The sequence below is a fragment of the Pollicipes pollicipes genome, unplaced genomic scaffold, assembly GCF_011947565.3.
Source record: "Pollicipes pollicipes isolate AB1234 unplaced genomic scaffold, Ppol_2.1 Scaffold_3447;HRSCAF=4054_pilon_pilon_pilon, whole genome shotgun sequence".
NCBI lineage: Eukaryota > Metazoa > Arthropoda > Thecostraca > Pollicipedomorpha > Pollicipedidae > Pollicipes > Pollicipes pollicipes.
In genome coordinates, this window is record NW_023596297.1 from 21,413,487 (window position 1) to 21,441,483 (window position 27,997).

At 59.8% G+C, this 27,997-nt stretch overlaps 1 protein-coding gene across 1 annotated transcript; it reads left to right on the forward strand.

The window, feature by feature from the left end:
* Positions 1-445: 445 nt before the first annotated feature.
* Positions 446-27,991, forward strand: LOC119092283 (calcineurin-binding protein cabin-1). Its single transcript, XM_037215254.1, has 29 exons — positions 446-505; positions 6,494-6,627; positions 7,060-7,195; positions 7,556-7,755; positions 8,332-8,540; positions 9,301-9,361; positions 9,461-9,520; positions 9,904-10,070; positions 10,390-11,002; positions 13,076-13,823; positions 13,937-14,298; positions 14,563-14,760; positions 14,836-15,036; positions 15,106-16,338; positions 16,884-17,111; positions 17,921-18,138; positions 20,613-20,724; positions 21,076-21,190; positions 21,314-21,458; positions 21,872-21,983; positions 22,405-22,568; positions 23,781-24,018; positions 24,723-24,815; positions 25,054-25,087; positions 25,232-25,573; positions 26,657-26,751; positions 26,924-27,028; positions 27,347-27,528; positions 27,982-27,991. Exons 2-29 carry the CDS (start codon positions 6,538-6,540, stop codon positions 27,989-27,991), a joined length of 6,471 nt encoding a protein of 2,156 aa, XP_037071149.1. The 5' UTR covers positions 446-505; positions 6,494-6,537.
* Positions 27,992-27,997: the final 6 nt, after the last annotated feature.

A 27,997-nucleotide genomic window follows, 5' to 3' on the forward strand; every position in this document is an offset into this window, starting at 1 on the left:
GGGCTCGGTGCAGGTCACGTTTAGGGTTCCATGCATTCGCGGAATCCTTGCTGTTGCTGTACAACACGGATAAAAATCCTATTAAGTTTCTGAGTTCTATCGGTTTAAAAAGGGTCCACTAGACGGCCATGAAATGAAGAGCTCCGGCGATTTATTCTAAGCAGTCATTTAATACCTAATTTTGCCAGCTTATGTACCTAAATTATATTAGAATTGATTTGGCGGTAGCCACCGGCCTATATTCAGTTTGAGAAGGTGAAAATACCTACCTAGAAGGTGATTTTTTTAGGTGGATTCTTTCACTGCCAGGGAGTCCCTTGGATAAGCGAAATTGACAACGCAGTACTTTCAAATTGAATTCAAAGGTGTGAACAGTAGGGTCGCACAAATTGAAGCGGACACCGCAAAAATCACGATATTACGGGCCCGTGGACGTCCCAGTTGCGCTCTTAGTGCTTTGGGTGAGCCCGAAGGTCTTATCTGCCGGCGTATCAGTCAGCCTCGGGTATTGTTTTAGAGGTTTTATTTTTATTGGAGTTATTGTGCATTCTTCACAGTATGGGCTTGTGCGGTAGTGAGAAGGGTGATCAGTACAATGCAAGGCTCTTCTAAGGCTGGCTGTGCCAAGTAACGTGCATGAGGACTGGTCTATTTGCCCGGATACATTGACATGACACTGGGGTTACAGGGTCAGCTGGGCAACCGTGACAAATCTCCATTTGGGAACAAAATCTTCAAAAATGGATTTCCTGCTTCCTAAAAAGGTTGTGCAATGCAATGCAAGGCAGTAAGCCAGCACTGCAAACATTTGTAATGGTGAAGCTTTACAGTGTGGATTCCTGGCATTCCTTACTAGTGACCAGAAAAAATGTGATCTGGCATGTTGATTTTGCTAATGTGGTGTTTTTATGAAGCAGATTTGCCACTTTGATAGAGCTTTAAGTATGTAGGCTTTCCAGGACAGCTGTGAGGAATATGGCGCATGCATAAGAACAGTTTACCATACTCCTTGTCAAATAAACAGGAAAAATAAGAGGTGTGTTGGTATTTTGATTTTTGAGGTTCATATTTCGGTTTTTTTCAAGGTTACATTCAGTACGTCACCTTTTTGTAGAGAAGAAAAATCTCCACCGGCGAGCGTTTTACGCGCAGTGCGGCACGGGGCTCAACCAGCTTCGCGTTAAGCAGGATTGCCCGACTTTGAAATCAATACATCCAAACGACAATCTTAGCACCAAAAGTAATGAGGCCATGCCAATTAACATCATTCACGACGATCGTTCGACCACCGCTACTCACAATGCTCGCATGATTGCCTATCATCTTCAAGAAATAACCATCTGATAATATAATTAATTTCCGGCCACAAACAGGTCATATGATTTTAACACGCTGACAGCCGACGACTTATAGCATGTACTAAAAGGGCAAACATAAGCCCCAAATTACGTACATTCCGAGCAATAAGAAAGTATCCCAGTTTTCACATTCGTGTCTCGAATTGATGTTTCCCAACAGACAGCACAGAGAAAAACCCAACAATGTCGGCGGAACTGAAGCATTTCCAGCAGTCTTAAAAAACGGACCAAGCCACGGGAACCAAACACCGAAGCCAACGTTTTCGGTGCGGTACATTGACGTCTATTAGCGCAGTGCATCTCATACACGAGTCCGGATAATGTGATTCACACTTATTAGGACCAAACACATCGTGACGACATTGTCGCTTAAGCTACAACACTTGGGTTCAATTAATATGACTACTCCGTTTGCCGTGACATGCTGCCATCATGCCGTGCAGAGGGACTATCGTAGTACCCTCTTAAAGTAGTGCACCTCCTGTACAATTCCAACGAGCAATGCTTGAAATCGCACTGACATCCAGGGACATACTCTGCCGAGATAATATGCCAACAGCCACCCTAAGGAAAGGGATCAAGCCTCGGGAAACGAAGACTGAAGCAAGGCCAGCGTTTTCGGTACGGTACATATACGTCTGTTAGCGTAGTGCACCTCACACACGAGTCCGGATAATGCAATTCACACCTTTAGAACTGAACGCGTCGTGCTGACAATGTCGATGGAACTGCAAGACTTCGGTCCGATGAATAAGACTCATGCATTGCCGTGAGATGCTGCAATCACGTCGTGCAGAGGGACTGTCGTAGCACCCTCTTAAAGTAGTGCACCTCTTGCACAATTCCAACGAGCAAGGCTTGAAATCGCTCTGACATCAAGAGACATACTCTGCCGAGATAATATGCCAACAGCCACCCTAAGGAAACGGATCAAGCCCCGGGAAACGAAGACTGAAGCAAGGCCAGCGTTTCGGTACGGTACATATACGTCTATTAGCGTAGTGCACCTTACACACGAGTCCGGATCATGCGATTCACACTTATTAGGACCAAACACATCTTGCTGACGATGTCGGTGGATATGCCAGATCACGGTCCGATGAATAAGACTCATGCATTGCCGTCAGATGTTGCCATCATTGGCGGACGGACTGCAGTAGCACCCTCTTCAAGAAGTACACCTCTTGTATAATTCCAATTCGCGAGACCTAAAAACCACTCTGACATCCAAAGACGTTCTCTGCCGAGATAATATGCCAACAGCCACGCTAAACAAACGGACCAAGCCCCGGGAAACGAAGACTGAAGCTAGGCCAGCGTTTTCGGTACGGTACATATACGTCTGTTAGCGTAGTGCACCTCACACGCGAGTCCGGATCATGCGATTCACACTTATTAAGATTAAACACATCTTGCTGACGATGTCGGTGGATATGAAAGACTTCGGTCCGATGAATAAGACTCATGCATTGTCGTCAGATGTTGCCGTCATTGGCGGACGGACCGCAGTAGCACACTCTTCAAGTAGTACACCTCTTGTATAATTCCAATTGGCGAGACCTAGAAACCGCTCTGACATCCAAAGACGTACTCTGCCGAGATAATATGCCAACAGCCACCCTAAGCAAACGGACCAAGCCCCGGGAAACGAAGGCTGAAGCAAGGCCAGCGTTTTTGGTACGGTGCATATACGTCTGTTAGCGTAGTGCACCTCACACACGAGTCCGGACAATGCGATTCACACTTATTAGAACTAAACACGTCGTGCTGACAATGTCGATGGAAATGCAAGACGTCGGTCCGATGAATAAGACTCATGCATTGCCGTGAGATGCCGCCATCATGTCGTGGAGAGGGACTGTCGTAGCACCCTCTTAAAGTAGTGCACCTCTTGTACAATTCCAATGAGCAAGGCCTGAAATCGCTCTGACATCCAGAGACATACTCTGCCGAGATAATATGCCAGCAGCCACCCTAAGAAAACGGACCAAGCCCCGGGAAACGAAGACTGAAGCAAGGCCAGCGTTTTCGGTACGGCACATATACGTCTGTTAGCGTAGTGCACCTCACACACGAGTCCGGATCATGCGATTGACACTTATTAGGACTAAACACATCTTGCTGACGATGGTATAAGGTACGCTGCGCTTATAAATATATATGTACCGTACCGAAAACGTTGGCCTCGCTTCGGTCTTCGGTTTCCGGGGCTTGGTCCGTTCCCTTAGAATTGCTGTTCACACGTTATTTCGGTACAGTGTGTCTTTGGATGGCAAAGCCGTTTTTAGGTCTCGCCAACGAATTATGCAAGAGGCGCACTACTTTAAGAAGGTGCTACTACAGTCTGTCCGTATATGATGGTGACATCCCACGACAGTGCATGAGTCTTATTCATTGAATCAAACCATTGCAGCCCAACCGACATTGTCGGCACAATGTGTTTATTTCTACTTAGTGTGAATCGCGTTGTAAGGGCTCCTGTTTCAGGTGCACCGCACGACTAAACGTATATATACCGTACCTAAACCGTTGCCTTTGTTTCGGTCCTCGGTTCCCGGGGCTTGGCTTTGTTTCTCAGGGTTCGTGTCGGGATGTTATCTCGGCGGGGTGTGTCTTTGCCTTTCAGAGTGGCTTTTAGGTCTCGCCAATCGGAATTATACAAGAGGTGTACTACTTTAAGAGGGTGCTACTACAGCCTGTCCGCACATGATGGCAGCATCTCACGGCAATGCATCAGTCTTATTCATCGGACCGAAGTCTCGCAGTTCCACCGTCATTGTCAGCACGATGTGTTTAATTTCCATAAGTGTGAATCGCCTGATCCGGACTCGTGCATGAGGTGCACTGCGCTAATAGACGCATATGTGCCGTACCGAAAACGCTGGCCTAGCTTCAGTCTTCGGTTCCAAGGCTTGGTCCGTATCCTTAGGATTTTTATTGGCATATTATCTCGGTAGAGTATGTCTTTGGATGTCAGAGCGGTTTTTAGGTCCCGCCAATTGGAATTATACCGGAGGTGTACTACTTGAAGAGGGTGCTACTGCAGTCCGTCCGCCAATGATGGCAACATCTGACGGCAATGCATGAGTCTTATTCATCGGACCGTGATCTGGCATATCCACCGACATCGTCAGCAAGATGTGTTTGGTCCTAATAAGTGTGAATCGCATGATCCGGACTCGTGTGTAAGGTGCACTACGCTAATAGACGTATATGTACCGTACCGAAACGCTGGCCTTGCTTCAGTCTTCGTTTCCCGGGGCTTGATCCGTTTCCTTAGGGTGGCTGTTGGCATATTATCTCGGCAGAGTATGTCTCTTGATGTCAGAGCGATTTCAAGCCTTGCTCGTTGGAATTGTACAAGAGGTGCACTACTTTAAGAGGGTGCTACGACAGTCCCTCTGCACGACATGATTGCAGCATCTCACGGCAACGCATGAGTCTTATTCATCGGACCGAAGTCTTGCAGTTCCATCGACATTGTCAGCACGACGTGTTCAGTTCTAAGGGTGTGAATCGCATTATCCGGACTCGTGTGTGAGGTGCACTACGCTAACAGACGTATATGTACCGTACCGAAAACGCTGGCCTTGCTTCAGTCTTCGTTTCCCGAGGCTTGATCCCTTTCCTTAGGGTGGCTGTTGGCATATTATCTCGGCAGAGTATGTCCCTGGATGTCAGTGCGATTTCAAGCATTGCTCGTTGGAATTGTACAGGAGGTGCACTACTTTAAGAGGGTACTACGATAGTCCCTCTGCACGGCATGATGGCAGCATGTCACGGCAAACGGAGTAGTCATATTAATTGAATCCAAGTGTTGTAGTTTAAGCGACAATGTCGTCACGATGTGTTTGGTCCTAATAAGTGTGAATCACATTATCCGGACTCGTGTATGAGATGCACTGCGCTAATAGACGTCAATGTACCGCACCGAAAACGTTGGCTTGGCTTCGGTGTTTGGTTCCCGTGGCTTGGTCCGTTTTTTAAGACTGCTGGAAATGCTTCAGTTCCGCCGACATTGTTGGGTTTTTCTCTGTGCTGTCTGTTTGGAAACATCAATTCGAGACACGAATGTGAAAAACTGGGATACTTTTCTTGATTGCACGAATGTACGTAATTTGGTGCTTATGTTGCCCTTTTAGTACATGCTATAAGTCGCCGGCTGTCCGCGTGTTAAAAATCATATGACCTGTTTGTGGCCGAAATTATTATATTATCAGATGGTTATTTCTTGAAGATGATAGGCAATCATGCGAGCATTGTGAGTAGCAGTGGTCGAAACGACGTAGTGTATAATGTTAATTGCATGCTCTTTATTTTTGGTGCTAAAGATGTCGTTTGGATTGTGTGATTTCAAAGTTGGGCAATCCTGCTAACGCGAGCTGGTTGAGCCCGTGCGGCACCGCGCGTAAAACGCTCGCGGTGGAGATTTTTCTTCTTCTAAAGAAGGTGAAGTACTTGAAGAATACCCATATTTCTATGGGGTTTTATTGAAACATGAATGAGTACCCCATAATTATTTGGACATAAGCTTGTAGCCTAAAGATCAATGCAAATCACTTCTTGTATTTGTTTTAAAGGAATAAGATCGATACAGGTTTGTTTGCTGCTGTTAATCATGTATCACATTCTAAAACAGGAAGTAAAATGTAAAATTTAGAGGAGATCCATATGATCATGCAGGCATGCTCAGGGGGCCAGGGATTTAGCTTCATGATCATTTTTTAAGCGGGGGGGGGGGTGGGGAACCAGCTCTGCAATAACGAGATTGGGTCAGATCTGTTCAGAAACCAGTATGTTATAACATGACTTAGTAAAGGCTTAGCCATTTCCCTCCACTCAGATCACCCAACCAAATTACTTACTAAAGATTGAAGTCATCAGGCTGGGTGTTTATGACATGCCATGACCATGATCACTGTTTGCCTTCAGTTGAGATCTTACATGCAGCACATGGTAGAGTTCCTTTCTCTGGCACTTGTGAATTGTTAAGATTGATCAGCAGAACCTCAGAATGCTTGCAAATCCTATGTCTTGTTTCCAGCAGGTCTCATCTGGGATCTCTTCCATAATTTTTGAGGTTACCACATGAGCATGAAAGGGATGTGCTTAAAGTATCATGCTGTTGCTTGCAGATAAATCATAGATTGGAGGATGTGAGGATCTGACATTGGCTTTAATGAGTCGAATAGCAGCTCTAAATGATGAGGAGAAGACTCAGCTCAGCAGCACAGATGATGGACAACAGGTCATCACCAGGGAGGCAGAGGTAATTTGTCAGAGCTAACTATGGTGCTCAAAGCATAGGTAAGTATCACCTTTCCCAGCCATGCAAATCCCCATTTCATCTATATTTTGCATATATCACCCAAATTCAACATCATTGCCACATGTGATCAGATCTGTTGTACTATTCACAGCATTCTTTAAAAGCAGTAATGTGTTGACTGGCTTGCACCAAGCCCAGATTGCACAAACATGCCTTGTTCTCCATGTAATGTAATCTGTAAGCTGCCCTCACTGACATACCTGCCAGCACTGGCCTGCACCTTGCAGCTGCAGCTGACCTGGTCTTCCAGCCTCGACTAGGCTCCACTCAGTCCCTGCAGCACCCATCTGTCACTGGCCCAGCCTTCTGTGCTGCTGTCATTGCATGCCCTGCCGCGCCACCACTGACCACCCTCCGCCACTGCCCCCGCAGGAGGCCGCGGCGCATCGGCGCTACAACGAGGCACTGCAGCTGCAGGCGGCCGGCGATGACGACGGCGCCGACCGACTCTTCCTGGCCGTGCTCGCGTCGCCGGCCGTGGCCGAGACGGCGGAGCCCTTCGCCTCAGGTGCGCTGCCACCGACCCGCTGCCGCGCGCTGCTCCCCTGGACCGGTGCATTCCTGCGGAGGGTGCGCGGTTCACAGCGGCCGTCACCGGTTCTGGAACCCGCTCGCTGTGGTGGCGCGACGTGGAGTCAACTCCCAGTGGCTTGTGCCTTTGACCTGGGAAATTAATAACGAGGACCACATGAAACGAAAGACGTCAGCATGAGCCGGCTGCTACGATACTCGTGCCATGAGATCCTGGGCAGCGGGCCCTGTGACACCCCTCCCTCCCCCCCCTGGCCAAACATGAACCGGCTGCTGCGGTACTCGTGCAAAGAGACCCTGGGTGGCGGCCCCTGTAACACCTGTCTCCCCTGGTCAGGCATGGGTCGGCTGCTGCGCTACTCGTGCCACAAGAACCTGGGCAGCGCGGCGCTGCGGCGCGGCGACCCGAAGACGGCGCTGACCTCGCTGCTGGCCGCCGCCGAGCTCGACGACACGGACGTCTCGCTCTGGTACAAGACGGGCGTGGCCGCCTACCGCGCCGACCGCCTCCATCTGGCGCGCGCCGCCTTCAAGCAGGTAAGGACGGCTGCCTGACCGGACGGCGAGTAGTAGTCTCGCTGGTGTTGAAGAAATACTGTTGTCCAGGGTGTGGCGTGGTGACCTAATTAAGTAGTCATGGCTCTTCCAAGACACATCGTTTTCTGCTTGTTGAATTAGTGTGATTTTGTCATGTTTGCCCGTCGGCATTTGCTCCCTTTAAATCTATTCCACGGCCGTCATTCCGACTCGGTATGAAGACGGACTGTCCCGTCATGTGTATTGTTGACGTAGCGATTTATGCCTTGGTATTGGCTTTACCATACATAGACTCGGCCGTGCGTGGGCCGACTCTTGCCCAGAAGCCACTCGCTACGCTTCCCAGCCAGGAAAAGTTGGCATGACTTTCCCTCCCTGTTTCTCCCTGTAAGCTCCCTGTGCCCACGAGTTCAGCTGTGTGATAAAACGCACCGGCCTGGTCTGTTGATGGTCCGCTGTGACCTCCTAGTGTGCCTCGATCCGCGGCGGCTGCTGCCCCGCACCACCCCACCCCACCCTGCCCCGCCCCGCCCCGCCCCGCCCCGCTCCGCGCCGTGACACCACTGTGGTGCGCAGGGTCTGGCATGCAGCCCCGGCCACTGGCCCTGTATGGACAGCCTGGTGTCCGTCCTGTACCTGCTCAGCGACTTCGAGGAGTGCCTGCTGCGACTGAGCGCCGCCTTCCGGCGCGACCCGCACTTCACCAAGGGCCGCGCCCTGGTCGACCTCATGTTGAAGGAGCAGCCGTCGCTGGCCGACGCCATGAAGCCGTTCCTGCCGGACGGGTGGGTGGAGCGCCGGCGGGCGGCCTCGTGATGGGCCGCCAGGTCTGCATTGCGGCGCCCCGGGCTGGGACAGACACCGCTTATGCGCTCGGAGCTGGGCGGGGTTTCGTAAAGCTCTGCTAGTCCCGAATTGTACATGGCCGCTGTCCACCACTTAAGGCGGCCGTCCCATGCTCTCTGCACGGTTGACAAGCTTATCTCTAAAGCATGCAAACGGTTTGTTTCTCTATTCCTCTGAACTACGCCCGATTAAACTGAAAGAGAACCGCCTGCTGTGTCTTGATGCACGTCCACAGGGATCCATGCCCTTCTGTCATTGTCCCATAGTCGAGCAGTGTTCGGGGCAGTGACCACGCACTGCTAAATTTCTCGACTTTCGCTACGAGGAGCAGCTGCAGAAGGCTCCTCATCCTCTGATGCTCTCCGCCTCCTCTCTGGTCCTCTCCGCCTTCACAGCGGCGAGGCGTTGTCCGTCTCGGGTTATAATCTTTGTGGTAGTGAAACACGCCGACCTTTACCACTACGCTTTGCTTTGAGACAGCAAAGCACGCTATCCTACTTCACAACCACCGGTCTCTGTAGCGATGAAGCACGTCTTCCTTTCTCCTGAGTTCTGACCATGTGTGCAGCATTGAAACGCACTGCGCGCCCCTCACAATCTCGCGACTCTCGTCTCTGAAACACCCGCACAACGCCACCGCACGCTCGCCCGCTCCTCGTTCGCGGCGGCCACATGACCCTGCATCGGCCCCGTCGGCAGGGACACGGCCCTGAGCGGCGCGCCGTACGACGCGGCGGCCGGCGCGCGCCTGACCGAGGAGGCGTGCGCGCTGCGCCGACGGCGGCGCGAGGAGCAGCGGCGGCCGCGGCTGCTGCAGCAGGTGCCGCTGGCGCCGCCGCCCAGCGCGCCCGCCTGGCAGCAGCTGGGCAGCAGTCTGCTCGCCCTGTACCAGCACGTGGTCAAGCCCGGCGCCGATCTGGTGAGTCGTCTGCCGCACGAGCTCAGCCTGGCACTGCAGCCCGCCACTCACTGGCGGCTGGCGTCCGTGGAGCTCGGGCAAACCATTGGAGAGACAATCTAGAGACTTAGCCCATGAAATAAATGCTGTTACATGGCGAGGTATCACGCCACTGCTCGTGAAATAAATGCTGTTGCATGGTGAGTTTATCACACCTGTCGGTATGAAGTTCATACACATGTTGATTTGATCACTGACTGCGTGAACTTTAGAACTTTAGAAGTCCACTCTAAATTCCTTTCCATCCCAAAAGTTTGGCTGTGTCCTTTGTGGATCCCGCCATCCCTACCGTATTGGCACGGCACAACAAGCTGTCACGTTGGCCTGTCTCCGTGTGATCCCAGAGCCTGCTGGCTCCGGTGGACCTGGAGGCGGCGCTGGCCGGACTGCGCCGGGGCGATACGGTGCGGCCGGCCGAGAGCGCTGCCCGGCCCGACGGGCGCCGGGTGACGTTCGAGGACGAGGACCGCGCGCGGCGCCGGCTCGCCTGGGATGAAGACGCGCCGCTGCGGCCGACCGCTGGCGACCGGCCGCAGCCGCCGACTGTGATGCAGGACACGGCGGAGACGGCGGTGGAGGCAGCTCCGCTGGAGACGAAGGTGGACACAGCGCCGCCGCCGACCACCGTGGAAGCGGTGGTAGACACGATGGGACGGTCGACGGTAGAGTTAGCACCGGTGGCGGACACCGTGGAAATGTCGGCAATAGACACGGTGGGACGGTCGGCGATTGAGGTGGCACCGAAGGTGGACACCAGTCGAAAGGTCGGCGACGGACACGGTGGAAGGCTCCGTGGAAGAGGCAGCACCGGCGCTGATCACCGTCGAAAGGTCGGCGATGGACACGGTGGAAGGCTCCGTGGAAGAGGCAGCACCGGCGCTGATCACCGTCAAAAGTTCGGCGACGGACACGGTGGAAGGCTCTGTGGAAGAGGCAGCACCGGCGCTGATCACCGTCGAAGGGTCGGCGATGGACACGGTGGAAAGCTCCGTGGAAGAGACAGCACCGGCGCTGATCACCGTCGAAAGGTCGGCGACGGACACGGTGGAAGGCTCCGTGGAAGAGGCAGCACCGGCGCTGATCACCGTCGAAGGGTCGGCGATGGACACGGTGGAAAGCTCCGTGGAAGAGACGGCACCGGCGCTGATCACCGTCGAAAGGTCGGCGGTAGACACTATGCAACATTCTGCGATGGAGGTGGAACCGGCGGTGGACGCGGTGGAACGGTTGGCGATGGAGGTGTCACCGGAGGTGGACGCGGTGGAACAGTTGGCAGTGGAGGTGGCGCCAGCGGTGGACGCGGTGGAACGGTTGGTGATGGGCACGGTGGAATGTTCGGCGGCCGAGGGGTCGGACGTGATGGAGGCGATGGACGCAGAGGGAGCCGGTGTGGTGGACGGGGCCGACGCTGGACAGGCCGTGGAGAAGGACGTAGTCTCTCGGGTAGACGTGGCGCCGCCGTTGCGGTCAGAGGGCACGGAGGCCACGGACGGGACGGGCCGTGTGAAGTCCGAGTTGGCGCGAGGCGTGGGAAATGGCCCAAATGTGGACATGGAATGTGATGAGAGTGCGAAGGTGGTGAAGAATGGAGGAGTCGGTGTGCTGCCGGAACATCTGAGTTCGAAAGTGACAGAACAAGACTGTGAGAGCAGCAGAGCGCGGCCGTTTGACGACACCGTCGTGAAAGTCGAAACGGACCGGGGAGCGGCTGCTGAACAACGGGACTCGGCTCCGGGAGAGATGGCAGCTGACACGTGTCCGACAGCGCTCACGGGACCAAAACACACCGATACCAGAGGCGAGGGGAGTGACTGTCCCCGCAGTGCAGATGTGGCCGCCCCCGACGGACAGGCTGAGTCGAGCTGTAAAACGGCGGCGACGTCGCCGGCCGAGCGTCGGGCGCTGGACGTTCTGACCGGCCCCGAGCTGTCCTCGGCGAGCAGCGCCGCTGCGCAGTGGAGCTCCGAGGACGGGCGCTCGGGCTCAGTCTCCTCAGATGCCGGCACTGTGTTGCGTTCTCCTGCGTGGGAGGACCTGGAGGAGGGCGAGATCTGCTCGGACGGCGGCGCGTCCGCCTCCTCCCCGGACGAGACGGCGGAGGGGCGCTCGCCGCCGGCCGGCGCCGACCTGGCCGTGTGCGACATCCCGCTGCCGGGCGAGCCGGTGCCGCCGATGCTGCCGGACCGCCGCCCGTCGCCGGCCGCCCCGCCCACGCCCCCGGCGTGGCGCCGCTCGTCCTACGAGGACGGCGAGCTGACGGACTCGGACGGGTCGGACGCGAGTGGCTCCGGTGCGGATAAGGCGCCGGCCGCGGCCGATGTCGGCGGTACGTCAGACGCGGCCCTGACGCCGCCCGGCGGCCGGGTCGCCTCGTGCAGGGCGGATGATGCAGGGATGACGTCGCCTGAGGAAGGGGCGTGCGACGCCGCGGCGAGAGCCACCGGTGGCACCGATCGGTCAGCGGTCGAGGCTGGGCACAGTGCGGAGGCGGTGCCCGGCTCGTGCCCGGCCCATCGCAGCGCAGAGGACAGGAAGCAGGCGGTGACTCAGGGGGAGGGATGCGATGCGAGGAAGCAAGAGAAAGGTCAGTGTGCGGGACTCGCAAGCCAGCCGGTCGCGGCGGCGTCGAGTGCGAGGACCAGCAGCACCAACTCGCTGCACAGGCTGAAGAGCTTCCGCATCGACCGCGCTGCCAAATCGGCGCGGAGGAGTGCCGCTGTGGGGGAGGGAGGGCGTGGGGCGAGCCAGTGGCAGGGCTCGGAGCTGGGGAAGGACAGCACAACGCCTGAGCCGCAGTCCATGCTGTGGGACGCCGTCAAGCTGGAGGAGGACCGCGGCACCAGGCGTGCGGTCACCGGAGCGGAAATCAAAGGTGAAGGCAGAGCAGATGATGGCGTTGCCTTTGACGGCGATCGTGTGGAATCTGCTGTCCTAGAGTTGGCGGGCGACGTGAAGGGTGCTTCTGGTGTTCTAATGACTGCTAGTGGATCCTCTTCGTGCCGACGGGAGTCCATGGGATTTCAAGGAGCGACCACTGAAGACGGCTCTGCGTCGCTGACTTCCCCCGAGGGAGGACAGTTGGACCTGAAGCAGGAGTGTGGGAATGGTCAGTTGTCTGAGCCGAACAAAGCGGAGTCCGATGCCGCCAGTCAGGACATTTTTCAGCAGACGCCGCGCGCCGACGAGGAGCCTTCTGACCCTTGTAAAGTCGGCACGGAGGTAGGGAGTCGCTCGCGGACTGTCGGGGACGGCTCGCGGTCCCACCGCGCGGGTGAGAACCGACATCTCGGCGAGCATCTGGCGCCAGAGTCCAGCCATGGTCAGGGGGAACCTGCGCTGGAGCAGACCTCTCGCCTGGCTCTGGAAGGGCACAATGATGCGGCGACGACTGGTGGTGATCACGGGGTAACACAACGGGACCACGCGGAGGACAGGAACGAACCCCGCCATGGAGAAGAGGCTGGGGAGATACGTCCCAGCTCAGAGGCGCACGAGGCTCAATGCCCGGGGCTTCAGTCAGCGGATGGTACTCACGCTGATCACATGGACGTGGATATGGCTGAGGATGACGAGGCGCGCGAGGACGGCCTCAGCGGCTGGGAGCCGGGCAGCGACCAGGAGTCGGACCTGTTCTCGGGTGAAGACGCGCATCAGGAGGCGGATCAGGGCTGGCAGCGGCGTCCTGAGCCGAGCGATACACGTCACGCGCATCAGGAGCCCGGCGGTAGCCAGGACTCCGGGCCTGGACCACGACGAGACCATGGCACCGTTCAGGTGGCGGGTCAGGAAAATGTTCCGGGTGCCGCGCTGGACGAAGAGCATGGTGCTGCGCAGCGGCGGCTGGAGAGCGACGAAGAGCGAACAGAGGCAGCCAAATCGGACGCCTCCTGCGGGGAGACGCGCGGGGACACTGTGCACCACCCGGCGAGAACGGAGGCTTGCAAGAATGATGACTCGGACTGGAAGGCAGGCGGGGACCAGGAGAAGGATCAGGTGGCGTCTGTTGATGATGTCACAGGTCAGGAGAACCCTGCCGCTGAGCAGAGGGCGCCTGAGGACCGCCAGCCGGGCCCGGACGCAGGCGCCAGCCCGGAAGAAGACGTGCACCAGGCCATGGAACAAGGAGAACCTGAGCACTCGGCTGCCCGTCGGCTGGAATGTGGTGGCGAGGAAGCAGGCGAAGTGCAGGGACCCAAAGCTGGCGACATCCACGGATCGTTCACCCGAGTCAAGAGGATGAGCACCAGGAAGCTGCTGAAAGCCAGTGCGTGGAGCGGGATGCATCCAAGGAACACGTCCCGGACCAGGATGATGGGGACCAGAAGACAGCTGCGCAGCAGGGCCCGGGGCAGGGCACAGATAAGGACCAGCCGCCAGGTCAGGAAATGGACGATGATCAGGAGGCGCGCGAAGACCGCATCTCCGGCCAGGAGGAGGACCAGGAGGCGGCCGACGACAGCGGCGCCGGTCAGGAGGCCGGCTCCGAGCTGACCTCGGACGCCACCGTCGAGCCGGACGCTGCCAGCCGCCGGCCGGTGAAGCGCAAACGCTCCATCCTCGACTCGCTCAAGATGTGGCCGCGCAATGATCCGGCCGAGAAGCGGCGCAGTAAGCGCGCGCGCACCGCCGGCGGCCTGCGCTGCGATGAGCCGGTGCCGGGTGAGGAGATTGTCAACTACCGCGAGCTCTTCTCGGCGCTGGTGCCGTCCGCGCTGCGCTTCGACCGCGCCACGATGAAGGTGGGCGACGCGTCGCCGCGCTGCAAGGGCGCCGACGCGGACGCGGCCGACGGCGCCGAGCCGCTCGACGCCGGCGAGCGGGCCGACGTGCTGGCGTGGCTAGTCGACCACGCCGACAACGGCGGCGTAGCCGGCCTGCTATGGTCGTTCCTGGCGGCGCTGGAAGAGCGCCGCGACCGCCGCTGGCCGCCCGGCCTGGCGCCGCTCTACTGCCAGGTGTTCGAGCTGGCGCGGCCGCACCGCGCGCCCTTCGAGCCGCTGCAGCTGGACGTGACGCCCGAGGAGGCGCGAGAGCTGCGCGGGGACGCACTGGTCACGCTGCTGTACGCCGAGCTGCTCGTGGACCGCGCCATGGCCGAGGGCAGCGGCGCCGGCGCTGAGCTGGAGCAGGCCGAGGACGAACTGGCGATGCTCGGCTTCGCCGTGCTGCGCGAGGACGTGCTGGGAGCACAGCAGCCGGCCGTGCTGCTGCGCTTCGGCTGGTGCCGCCACAAGCTGCTGCGCCTGCAGGGCAGCGCGCCGCTGGCGATCGCGCAGCTGCAGGAGCTGCACGAGTTGCTGACGCGCACGCCGGCCGAGCGGCGGCCGACTCTCCGGCTGCCCTACTGCGCCTGTGAGCCGCTCGTCTCAGCCGACGCCGTGCAGCGGCAGCTGACAATGCTGCAGCGCGTCCGCGACCTGGACGGCGTGCAGCGGCTGTACGACGAGCAGCGGCTGGAGGAGGTGGTGGACGTGCTGGCCGACACGGGCGTGGGCGCCGGCGGCACTCCGGCCGCCGGCCGCGGCCTGCCACACCGCAGCCGCCAGCTGGTCATGCTGGTGGACGCGCTGGAGCGGCTGGGTCGTCTCGGCGAGTTGGCCGTCTACGCTGAGGCGAGCTTGCACGAGAGCTTGCAGGCTTACTTGGCCCTGGACGAGCCCACTGAGCGCATGCGCTGGACCAAGGCTCTGGTGCGCGCATGCGCGGCGCTGCGCGGTTGCTCAGAACGCGGCCACGACTGGGCCGAGCGGCTGGAGGCGCCTCGCCGCTGCAGGCTGGCTGAGAACATGCTACATCTGGTGGTGCACCAGCTGAACAGCTTCGACGTGCTCATCCTGCCGCTGGAGACGGTGGAGCCGTGGCTGCTGCTGCACCACGCCATCGTGCGGTACGAGCGGCCGGCCGGCGGCGGCGCGCGTCCGCGCCAGATGCCCGTCTCTCTGCGGTTCCTGGTGTCGGCGCACGAGGCGCTCGGCGCGCGCTCCTGGTGCTGCACCGACGGCGGCGCGCTACTGCACCGCTGCGCCGACAAGCTGTTGGCGGCGCTAGACGTGGCCGACGACCTGCCGTACGACGAGCAGGTGCGGCGCGCTCTGGAACAGTGTTTCTTCTGCTTGTACGGGCATCCGCCGCAGCGGCGCGGCCGGCCGCGCCACCTGCAGGAGCACGACGTGCCGCCGGTGACGCTGACCTGGTCGCGCGCCGCCCAGATGTACTACTACTTCTGCCCGTGCGAGCTGCCGCTGTTCGACTCGCCACGCGAAGCGAGCATCTCGGCCGACGACGAGGTGCTATTCCAGCGCGTAATGGCGCTCGTGCCGGCCGAGAGCTCGCCGGACGCGCTCGCCGACCAGATGGAGCGTCACGTGACGGAGCCGGAGGCGTCACGGCCGCCGCCGCCGCCGCCCGTGCCCGCCACCAGCGTCACCAAGAACCTCTACTACCTGGTGGCCGACTTCAACTTCAAACATCGTCAGTGGGACAGCATCGAGCCGCAGTTGGCCTCGTTGCCGTACTACGTGCGCGACCTCTGCATCAACCCGGAGCGACGCGACTCGTGGGCGGCGATGGCGCTGGCGCGCGCTAGTCAGGTGGAGCGCGAGCTCAACCTGTGCGAGGAGCCGCGCGCCGATACCGCCCGACTCTGGCAGCGCGTGGAGGCGGCCGTGCGCTGCTATCAGCGCGCGCTCCACATCGACCCGCAGCTGCACAAACTATGGCTGGAGTTCGGCACCTTCTCTTACATGCTCAGCTCCCACGCCAACCGGCTGCTGCGGCAGGTGAGGACGCCACCGGCGACGTGGAGACTAGAGCCAGCGGGCGGGCGCGTCAGGACGGCGCGCTGCGGTGCCGCCGGCCACTGGCTGCAGATCTGGGCTGCCGTCGGGCAGCCTGCCGCCTTTTTTTTTATCTCGGTGGACTATTTATCCCGTATTATATAGTCAGTTGCGCTGCGTCTGTGCATCCGTGAGGCATCTTGAACCGCATCCGAATGATACGCCTTTCGGCTGCCTAAAAATGGCAGCTGATAAAGCCCTTGAGCTGGTAAAAAGAAATTCAGACCAGTTCAGATGAGACCATTGGTCTTGCACAATCGTGCCACCGACATACAAACTACCGTCATGCCCATGTACTATCCCAAAGTACAATATGAACGCTATGATTGATCAGGGTTACTTCACTTCCTATCTGTGTTATTTCGCGGTGCGTCGTAGTCGGCCTGTTCAACCGCGGTGAGTTTGCAGACCAGGGCATCATCGGTAGCTGGTTGAGCGCGTGCCGCCGCGCATGCTGACCGGCCGCCGCCGCACTCGCTCGCCGCCAGGACTCGAGCAGTGACCTGGACCTGGCCACGTTCAGCCTGCTGGAGTCGGCGGCCGAGCGGCTGAGCGGCCAGGCGCGGCTCTGCTTCACCGAGGCCGAGACCATCGCCGTGGCCGACGCCGCCCAGGGCGAGGCCTGCGACGACCGCTGGCTCCACCATTACATGCTGGGCAAGATGGCCGGCCGCGACGGCCAGCCGGTCGACCGCGTGCTCGCCCACTATCAGAAGGTGAGGAGCGTGCGGCCCTACCCGGCCCTACCTTGAGTGTGCGGCCCTACCCGGCCCTACCTTGAGCGTGCGGCCCTACCCGGCCCTACCTTGAGGAACGTGCGGCCCTACCCGGCCCTACCTTGAGGAACGTGCGGTCCTATCCGGCCCTACCGTGAGGAGCGTGCGGCCCTTCCCGGTTCTACCTTGAGGAGCGTGCGGCCCTAGCCGGTCCTATCGTGAGGAGTGTGCGGCCCTACCTGTCCCTACCTTCAGGAGCGTGCGGTCCTTCCCTGCCCTACCGTGAGGAGTGTGCGGCCGCGCCTGGCCACGGCAGGTCTGCATACCATGGAGTGAGTGTGCCCGCATGGCTGAATCTTGATTTTTTCGAATTAGTGTAAATTTGTTTTCGAAATACATGTCTTGTATGCATCAAGCGTCATTCAGCAGTTTTTCAGCATGTCGTGTTATTTCCTACGACTGTTTTAGAAATATTTTGAAATTAAAGCACCTACCAGTTCCTTTGCTTTAGCGAAACTGTCGTCCAATACGCCCGCCCGGTCGTTACCATGGTACCACGGGCGCTCAGCGGAGGAACGCATTGTTAAGTTAACTTTAATGGGCAGATAAGCGGGCTTTAAGGTGGCCAGAACCGTCCTGAGCGGAGGCGGTCGGATTACTGACAGCCAGTGCGATTCGCGATCTGACCACACACGTCACATTTCTGTCCTCGTCTACGTGTCGTGTTCCATATGGGCCCTCAATCGCCGCGTCGCGCCGCCCGCTTTCGCCGCCTGCCGTGACCGCCCGCCGCCTGCCGCCGCCGCCAGGCGCACGAGCTGCTGCAGCAGACGGGCGTGGTGTGTCCGCGCAAGATCAACTACCAGGACCCGCCATACCTGGTGCTGGAGGCGCTCGAAGTCTACTATCGCGTGCACGCCACCGTGCTGAAGCACCTGCTGCGGCACGAGCAGGAGCCGCTGGCGGCCGAGCTGCGGCGCGCCATCGTCTGGCACCTGGACACCATGCAGCGCTCCTGCTGGGCGTTGTGAGTGCGACTCGGGACGGCCGCGCCGGGTGACCGCCGACTTGGGGGAGGGGGAGGGAGGGGGGACGCCGCTACAGCTGCGTGTGAGAGCGCTGCCCTGGTGGGTCAGCAGGCCCCCGCCCCCCTCTTCCCCGACGCCTCAGAGCGAACCTTGGGGTGTACAGCGCTCCTCGCAGCTGAGTCTATATAACAATGCCATGTGCGCGTGTTTGATGCAGTCGTCCGTATCAGCAGCGCTGTGCGGTCATCTGGTGCTAATTGGTGATCTAGGATGCGTTTGGCGCAGTTGTGAACCGTTCCCACGTAAACTCATGTAGGGGATGTCGATGAAAGGGACCAAACGGGATGAAGCTGCCGAGGCGGATATACAGAAATGGCGAAACTTTCAAGGCGACGCTGCAGGGTTGTCGGCAGCCGACAAACCTCGACCGGCAACAGTATCTGGCAGGTTTTTACCGGTTAAAACCGACTGACAGAGACTAATGGTGGCAAAAACAGTGACATAAACTGGCAAAAATCCAGGCAGGACAGACCATGTTGCAGTACTGTTCGTCCAATATAACAGGCTTAATAACGTGCCAAATTTGTGTTAAAGATCGCTAGCGTTAGCGCGGTGCCCTTTCTGCCTTATATTTGTCATTCCAGCAGAGGCATGGAACGCACCTGTGCTGATGAAAATTATCAAAGCCAGCGTGGTCTGTCAGGTGATAGGTGATCCATGGGCCGCTGCTACTTCGTGGGATACGTGACAGACATAGCATCTGATAACGAGCATGCTAAATTCCAGTTTCTTAGAAAGTTCATATTTGTATGAAAAGGACTTGCAAATTGACATGATCTCTCCTGACATCGGGATACACTTGGTTGACATTGCACTCCTGCTTTGTGGTTATGCAGAATACGAATTTTACACTGATGTAAGTACACAGCGGAGACACATCATAGAAAAGCAAACACGAGCACGCACATAGCTGGGCGATGATAAGCCTGTCTCATGAGGCTAGTTGATAAAAATAGCGGGGACCAGCTTTGGGCCCTGGGCCTTCCTCGGGTCTGCTGCAGGAGGGCCCGAGGAAGACCCAGGACCGGAAGTTTGTCTTGGCTGTTTTGAGACAAACTTTTGCGGTAGGAAATGTGATTGATTATTAACCTGTCCCTGCTGTTTATGTTTATTTGATTGAGTCTCAAACCATCACTCCTTCATGCGAACACGCACACTAAGTCAGACCTGGAAACAGACAACATAGCAGCTTCCACTTGTATTCGGAGGTCGTGTTGTACTTGTGCGCAAAAATTGAGCTGTCTTCTGCAAGCCGCTCATTTGGTGCAGATTTTGTTGTGCTTAGGTCTATCAAATTTCTCCTCACGATGCCATGTATGATTGAAAGTTACTGTGTGTTAAATCCATACCTCAGTTGTAACAGTTTACAACTGCTGGTAAAAGGACCAGCTTTGGAGCACAAGCCATGGTCGGTGACCGTGCTGCGCACGTTCGGATGCTAATTTCTGTGTTTATCGTAACAGGTATAAGATATATTTTTATCATACTGTCGTTTTCGCAGTGCACTGTTGCTGCTTTTGTTGACTGTTACTTTTAGAGAACATTATGGCTGTCTGGGCTTCTCTCAGTTTATGCAGTATCAACCAGTAAAAACCGATAAAACGGGAAAGTAACAGGTACTAGCTTTGGCTGGCCACAAGTGTATGCAGTATCAACGAGTAAAAACCGGTAAAAGCGAGAAGTGGCAGGAGGTTGTTTTGGCTGGCTGCAGTGCAGTGTTGTAACCTAAGTGAAAGTCGATGTTGCCACTCCCGCTCCGCCAGCCGGGATCCTCTCCCCTGTATCTAAGCACGCAGCGCACCGTCCCCGCCTGTGGGGCCGCGTTGTCCCGCCGAGATGCGGCCCTTGGCCCTGTCCCGGCACCGGCCCGTCGCCCTGACGTGTCATTTGGCCGAGGCGTGTCCCCTGACCCTGTCCCGGCACCGGCCCGTCGCCCTGACGTGTCATTTGGCCGAGGCGTGTCCCCTGACCCTGTCCCGGCACCGGCCCGTCGCCCTGACGTGTCATTTGGCCGAGGCGTGTCCCCTGACCCTGTCCCGGCACCGGCCCGTCGCCCTGACGTGTCATTTGGCCGAGGCGTGTCCCCTGACCCTGTCCCGACACCCGACACCGGACCGCCGCCCTGACGTGTCATTTGGCCGAGGCGTGTCCCCTGACCCTGTCCCGACACCCGACACCGGACCGCCGCCCTGACGTGTCATTTGGCCGAGGCGTGTCCCCTGACCCTGTCCCGACACCCGGCACCGGCCCGTCGCCCTGACGTGTCATTTGGCCGAGGCGTGTCCCCTGACCCTGTCCCGACACCCGGCACCGGCCCGTCGCCCTGACGTGTCATTTGGCTGAGGCGTGTCCCCTGACCCTGTCCCGGCGCTGGCTCGCCGCCCTGACGTGTTGTTCGGCCGGCGTGCCGCAGTCAGCCGGACCAGGAGCGAACCGGCGAGAAGCGACCGCACTCGGCGCTCGACGGCGAGCAGCCGGCCGAGGTGAAGCGGCTGCGACGCGACGAGGCGGCCACGCGCTGTGCGGTGAGGCTCGCGCCGCCGCGCCGGCGGACGGCACACTTCAGGGGCCGTCTGCGCGGCACCCGGCTTCGAACGGCTGGAGAGCAGGGAGTCGCTCAGACTTTGCCCATAATGGATCACCTTGTGCATAGATTTGTGGCAGGGTCAGGGACAATGGGAAATGCAGCGTAAGACAGTGCCAGTATTTTTAAGGCATTTGCAAACTTCAGGCGCTCCTGGCTCTGAGATACTCTGGATAATGTCACGTTTCGAATAGGCTGATGATGCTGATTTGCATGTTCGCCGGTAGCGCGCCTGTTGCTCTGCTTCGCCTCCCAGTGTCGGACATGCGAGCGCCGCTTTGTGTCCTCGCAGATTGTCCTGTCGGACCGCATCCTGTCGGAGGCTGTGCTGGAGGCTCGAACGCGGCTGTCGGGCGGCTGCGCTACCGACGCTGGCACGGCCGGTCCTGCCTGTGCCGCGGCCGGCGGTCCTGCCCAAGACGGGACGGCCGATCCTGCCCCCGCCGCGCTGCCGCCGCCGCCGCCGCCGCCGCTGCCGCTGCCGCTGCCCCCGCCGCCGGCGCCGGCTGATGCCGCGGCTCCCGGCCCACCGCCGCCCGCGGACGAGGAGCCGGACACCGCGACGCTCGTGCGCCGCTGCCTGGCGGCCCTGCACGGCGTGGTGCGTCGCTTCCCCGAACACTACAAGAGCGTGTACCGACTGGCGCACTACTACTTCATCTCCAAGCGCGCCCGGTCAGTAGCTGTGTCAATCCTTGCTCCTTCGACCTCACTGTCTTATGAATTCGTCTTTTAGGTCGCGTTTTGAAACTTTCGTCTTTTAAACTTGTCAAAGGTAGCATTTATCAATAACAACAAGCACGGTATGTTTTCAAGCAACTTGCGTTTTACCGTTTTTTGGGGGTGTTTTTTTTGTAGTAGAAACCCCAGTTTTGGTTTCCCAAGCCAAAAGCTCAGCATGGCATTGCCCTGCTGCAGACAAGTTTGTTGAAAGGTGGAACTCAGTGGTATCTGAGCCATCTTGTGGCCGATGTTTGGCACCGATGCCCGTCAGGTATTGGTTGTCCAAAACGTGCAAACATCCTGGTCCTAGATGTTCTCAGCATTTGTTTGATCTGACCTGACTTGACCTGACCGGTCTGCGGCAGGCGGGTGGAGTGGGCACGTGACCTGCTGCTCGGATGTCACAACTGGCCGGCCAAGGAGCACATGCCCACGGCCGGCTTGTTCGCGGACAGAAAAGACACCAACTTCTTCAACGTGCGTCCCACTGCCCGGTGGTACCTCTGCGTAACCATTCTCTGTTACGCCCGTTCATTTTTCGATTTCCCAGGTTGTCATCGTTTATCCGATGCTTTGCATGTACATGTTGTATACTTGTCTTAGACATACCCACATAGCTTGGTTGAGTTTTCGCTGGTTGTGCTCCCATAATGTCCTCATTGGCCGTGTTCCGTCGGGGACGTCGTCTCTGGTCTGCACCTCTGGCATTTCTGCGACTTGTGGTGAGTGGTGCGCGCCTCGGCGTAGGCTTGTCCTGGGCCGTTCATCGACACCGCTCGTCTCTGGCGCCCGCTGGAAGTGTGATGCGTGCTTGCGGCGCGAAGCTCCGCTCCCGCGCGCTCGCCGCTGGGCGCCAGAGGTCGCCGCCGCGCCAGCTGAGCGCGCCCGCTCGCCGCAGGGCATCTGGCGGTTTCCGGTGGACGACGTGGACCGTCCGGGCAGCTTCGCGGCCCACATGTACCGCTCCGTGTCGCTGCTGGTCGACGTGCTGAAGGCGACCGACGACTTCCAGACGCTGCTGCAGCTGGCCGGCTGGCTCCGTACCTCACCCGAGGCCAGCAAGTGGGTCTGGGTCTCCACTGAGGCTGACACGTAGTGGTGGTGGGGGTCGGGAAGCGAGAATCACACGTGGGTGGGGAGATCGGGATCTTGGCAGGGCTTGTGGTTCGAGGCCGGGCTTGGTGAACCGGCGGTAGCTCGGAGGGATGACGACTGGTCCTGGGACTTGTGTAGCAGTGGTATCTGGGAGGAGGGCTATAACTGGTGCTGGGGCTGGTGTAGTGGTGGTAACTGTGTGTGTGGGGGGGGGGGGGGGGTCATTACTGGTGCTGGGACTGGTACTGGGGCTGGTTTAGCGGTGGTAACTGGGGGGGGGGGGGGGGGGGGGAGGGAGGCTATAACTGGTGCTAGGACTGGTGTAGTAGGTGGTAGATGGGGGAAGGGGCAAGGCCCTATGACTGGTATTGGGACTTGTGTTTGGGCTGGTGTAGTGGTGGTAACTGCGGGGGGAGGGCTATGACTGGTGCCGAGACTGGTGTAACGGTGGTAACGGGGGGGGGGGGGGGAGCTATAACTGATGCTGGGACTGGTGTAGCGGTGGTAACTGGGGGCGCTGGAAGCCGAGGAGCACGTGGTGTTTGGTGCAGGGATGGTGTGCTGAGCTGGCTGGGCGTGTGCTGCAATCCCTCACAGGTCCGTGGTGAGGTTTTTGCTCGGGAATGGAAGAAGCTGCTGAGTGAACTGCATGGTCTGTTTTAGGCCAGACTTAGCTGATGTTAACTTCCTCATGCGTGTTTTGCAGTGCTGAAGTTTGATTTCATGTCTCCTAGTATGTGGTTACGTTGCCATCGTATGTTACAGCCAGTCGCATTGCATATTATTGAATTAGTCGAGCCTGGTTATACCACTACGATATTGCCAATGAATGCCAGAGACCTGTTCGGTTGGAGCCTGGTGGCAGGCTGAGTGAGTCATCGCCAGAGTTGTTGATTGCCTGCCGCTCCAGCTTACTCCAGGTGGTGTATGGAGAGCAGGAGGCATAATCTAGCGTTGTCACAATGATAACTTAAAAAGACAGCCTGGATTGTCTGTGAATGTGTTAAGCACTCACCACCGCACTCTCAGTCCGTTGTGGGGATGTGTCCCGCCTGAATATCCCCCCTCCCCCCCCCCCCCTCCCGTCCTACTTCGATCACATTGCGATGTTCACCGGCCACTGTCAGACGTCCTGCCCGTGTCACTGCACCAACCGCACGGTCACGACCCCCACCCCAGAAAGTACCTGCGGGACAAGGACCGCGAACAGCTGGCGGGGCACGCCTTCAAGATGGGGCTGCAGTGCGCGCGCGCGACCTACCAGCGCCTCTTCAAAGCGCAGGCCCCCGTGCCGGGCGTGAAGCGGTTCTACTTCCTGATGCAGCTGCACGAGGCGTACACGGGCGCCAGCCGGGCGCGGCGCCCCCTGATCGCACCGCTGCTCGAGAAGACCTTCAAGCAGTACCGGGGCGGCAAGGTAGGGCCGTACGCCCGCCGGGACCAGCGTGTGGACGACTCTTGAGACACCTGACAGTTTTGTAGCAGGCCCGACAGGCATGAACACTGTTTGGTAGCACGGCCAGTGTTAAAGATGGGTGTCTGCTATAATTGTCTAGCCGTGTGGGCCGGCTTACCTCGGGCCTCCCTGAAAAGCATGCACTGAGCTCTGACGCTGCGATGGGGTCAGTCCCGATCAAAAATACAGCTCCCTTGATGGGTCCATACCATTTGCATTAACCCTGGCCCTGTCAAGAGGGGGGGGGGGGGGGGTTCGGGGCGACTTGACTAGTCCTTTTACAACCATTTGTGATGACGCCCAGAGGTCTGCCCAGGCACTCAGACGTCTGGGCTAATGCCCAGATGTATGAATTCGTTATCTAACAATTAGTTTTAAAAACGCATTAGTATGCAAGGAACATTGCCAAAGCAATATCTTCCAAACAATCTGTTGAAAGATAATGAGGACGTATAAGTGTGCTGCAAGATGATAGATACTGCTGATACCTTGAATTTTACATACTTCTGTAAAAGGAACATGTAACACAGACTAAGGCCGCATTCCTGCCTTTGTGACTCCATTTGCGCAGCCGGAAACGACCTACGAACACCTCAGTTGTCACATCCCGCCGTGCCGTTTAGCCATTGTGCCAGCGCTCCATGTGACGCGCGTGCCACTGCCAGGTGGACGCGGAGCCGCCGCTGCTGCAGCAGGCCATCAAGTTCTGCGAGGAGGGCAAGGCGGCCATGGAGCGCAAACGCATGGAGAAGGCGCAGGTACGCTGGCGGGCAACACTGCCTACGCACACCGATCGCACTGGTCAATGTAGCGCCGCACGCGGGCGGGGGTATTCCGTATACGCCGAAGGCGGCCGTGGATCGAGTCAAGCTAGCAATCACTTTACGTGGACAGCATCGCATGACTGCGTTGTATTAATGGCGGGCTGGTTGGGCGGTGATTTGCGTTATTCTTGGGACCAGTGGTGCTGCGCTAACAAGGTCGGGTGGTCGACAGGCGTCGACGTCAGCGGCGGTGGCCCGCGGCTCCGGTCGACGGGGTCGGCCGCCGCTGACGGGCGGCGGCAGAGGCAGGGGCCGGCCGGCCGGTGGCGCCACCGCCGCCGCCGCCGCCTCCGCCGCCGGGGTCAGCCCGGTGACGATGGCTCAGCAGATACGCCAGCTGCAGGCGACAGTGGAGGCAGAACAGCTGCTGAGGCGGGCGCAGTCCACTGGCCTGACGCTGGAGCAGGCCTGGGCCGGCCAGCTGGGGGCGCGCCCCTTCCAGGCCGACGTGGACGCCACCTACCGGCGCCTGCTGCAGCTGCAGCGCGCCGCGCAGCCGCCACCACCCGACTCGTCCGCCGCAGCCAAGGCGCCGGCCACAGCCAAGCCGGCTGCCGCAGCCAAGCCAACCGCCGCGGCCAAGCCGGCCGATGAGGCTCGGCAGACGACAGCACCGCTGTCGGCAGCGGCCTCCAGCGGCGCCGACCTGTCGGTGTTGGCGGCGCTCTCCCACGCCGGTCTGACCATCACCAGTGTGCCGGTGGACAGCAAACCGGCGCCGCCGGCCGCCGCCTCGCCGACGCCGCCGGCCGCCCCCGCTGGGCCTCGCTTCTCCGACGCATTCCGAAGGGACGACGGTCGGCGCGCGGCTCCGGCCTCGGCTCCGGCGGCAGCTCCGGCTCCGGCAGCAGCTCCGGCCTCGGCTCCGGCTGCAGCTCCGGTCCCGGGCCCGGCTCCGGCTCCGGCTCCGACTCCGGCTCCGGCTCCGGCTCCGGCTCCGGCTCCGGCTCCGGCTCCGGCTCCGGCCACGGCTCCGGCCACGGCCCCGGCCACGGCCCCGGCCACGGCCCCGGCCCCGGTCCCAGCCTCGGCCCCAGCCTCGGCCCCAGCCCCGGCCCCAGCCCCGGCTCCAGCCCCGACTCCAGTTCCAGCCCCGGCCCGGAGCCCGGCTGTGCCCAAGTCGCTCGCCGTGCCAAAGTCGCTGTCGGTGAAGGAAGTGTTCGTGCCGGCCGTTGAGCCTGCGGCTGTAGCGGCAACAACAAGGGAGGGCGCCAGACCGCGGCCGACGGCAACAGACAGATCCCACGTCGGGCCGATGGCGGCGGTGGTGGCAGCGTCCGGCGGTGGCCGTGCGCGGCCGTCCGCTGGCCCGGTTGCGCGGGCTGCAGACGCGGTGGCCTTGTCGGACCCATGCCCGAACATGTCCATCACGGTGAGGGGCGGGCCGACGGCCGCGGCCGGACGCACATCATCTTCGGCTGCCGAAACGGGCGGCGGCACCGCATCCACGGCCGCCAAAGCCGCCGCTGCCAGCGTCGTCGTCGCGACCGCCCGCTCCCGCCGTGTCGCAGGCCGGCAGCGCGTCGTCGTCGCCGGCTCGGACAGGCGGACAGGCTGTGTCAGTGTCGGGCGGCGGTGGCAGCTCGGTCAGCATCACGCCGCTTGCGCCGTCGGCAGTCTCCGGCGCGGCGGCGCCGGCCGGGCCGCGGCCGTCCTGGCCCCGAGCGCCGATCACCGGCCGCCGGCCGCGACCGACCGCCTCGGCCACCGGTCTGCTGCGTGAGGTGCGCGCACCGACTCCTCTGCGTCAGCGGCGGCGGCGGCGGCGGCGGCAGTGGTGGCGGGCGGCCTGCGACGGCTGCCTGGCAGCCTGACGGTGACGGCCAAGCCGGCCGGCCGCGCCCTGCCCGCCAACATCTCCATCACGCCGGTGCGGCCAGCGCCAGCGACCATCCCGGCCGAGCTGGCGCGCGCGGCCTGCCAGCGGCCTCTCCATCACGCCGGTGGCGCCGCCGCTGGCTTCGGCCACGCCACTGGCGCGCGCGCCGCCCGCCCACCGACCGGCGCGGCCGCGGCCTGCCCACCGGCCCACCATCCGGCAGCCGGTGGTGTCGCTCCAGAAGCTGTCGCCCAGTGCCCTGCCGGCACGGCCGCGGTTACCGGCCGCCGCCTCGTCGCACGGCCAGTGGAGCGCCTCGGTGACGCCGGTGACGGGGCCGCGCGCGGCGGGTGGCCCAAGGCGCGCGCCGCCGTCCGCCACCACCGCCGCCTGGACACAACAGCCGCCGGCCGGCTCGGGTCCGCAGCGCGGCCCGCCGCCGGCGGCGCCGCAGCGGCCGCCCCAGCGGGCCCCGCCGGCGTCCTCTGGCCCGCAGCGGGCCCAGCCGGCGTCCTCTGGCCCGCAGCGGGCCCAGCCAGCATCCTCGGGTCCGCAGCGGGCCCAGCCGGCGTCGTCTGGCCCACAGCGGGCCCAGTTGGCGTCTTCTGGCCCGCATCGGGCCCAGCCGGCGTCCTCGGGTCCGCAGCGGGCCCCGCAGGCGTCGGCGCCGCCGCAAAGGCCGCAGAAGTCTGCCCAGCGCGCGCCTCCGCCGCCGGCGCCGATGCGCTCCCGGCCGTCGTTCTCAGCCAGCCTGCAGAGCTCACAAGCCGTCTCGGTCGGCGTGGACTCGCTGCCAGCCTCCATCTCGGTCACGGCGCTGCCGCTGCCGCCTCCCGCCGCCGATGATGACGTCATTGTGATTGATTAGCCGCCCACAGGTGCGCGGCGGCGAGAGATGATGTGATAGGTTTTTGTACGGTGTTTTTTTGTGGTTTTTTGATCGGTATGTCCACATGCACAGGCAGATGTGGTCAGCTTTGATAACAGTTTGCGTCGTTCGGTGCAGTAGTTCATGGTAGGCCGAGGATGTCATTGGTTCAGATCTCGACATGCTTAAATGGACTTGCTGGGGATTGAAATCTGGGTAATCCCGAGTCTTGCAGCTGCCCGTGATGGCTGCGTGCGAAACTGCTGAAAAAGCAGTTGAAACAGACGACTCTGTGTGTTCTGAGTGTTCTTGCCAGGGCTGTGCTGGTCGCTCACGTGACACGCGGCTGCTGTTTGTGATACAGCCAGATGCCGCGATGGTCAGGTGGGCGGGTGTGTTGTTCGTGTCACCAGGTCCTGCTAACGGCCC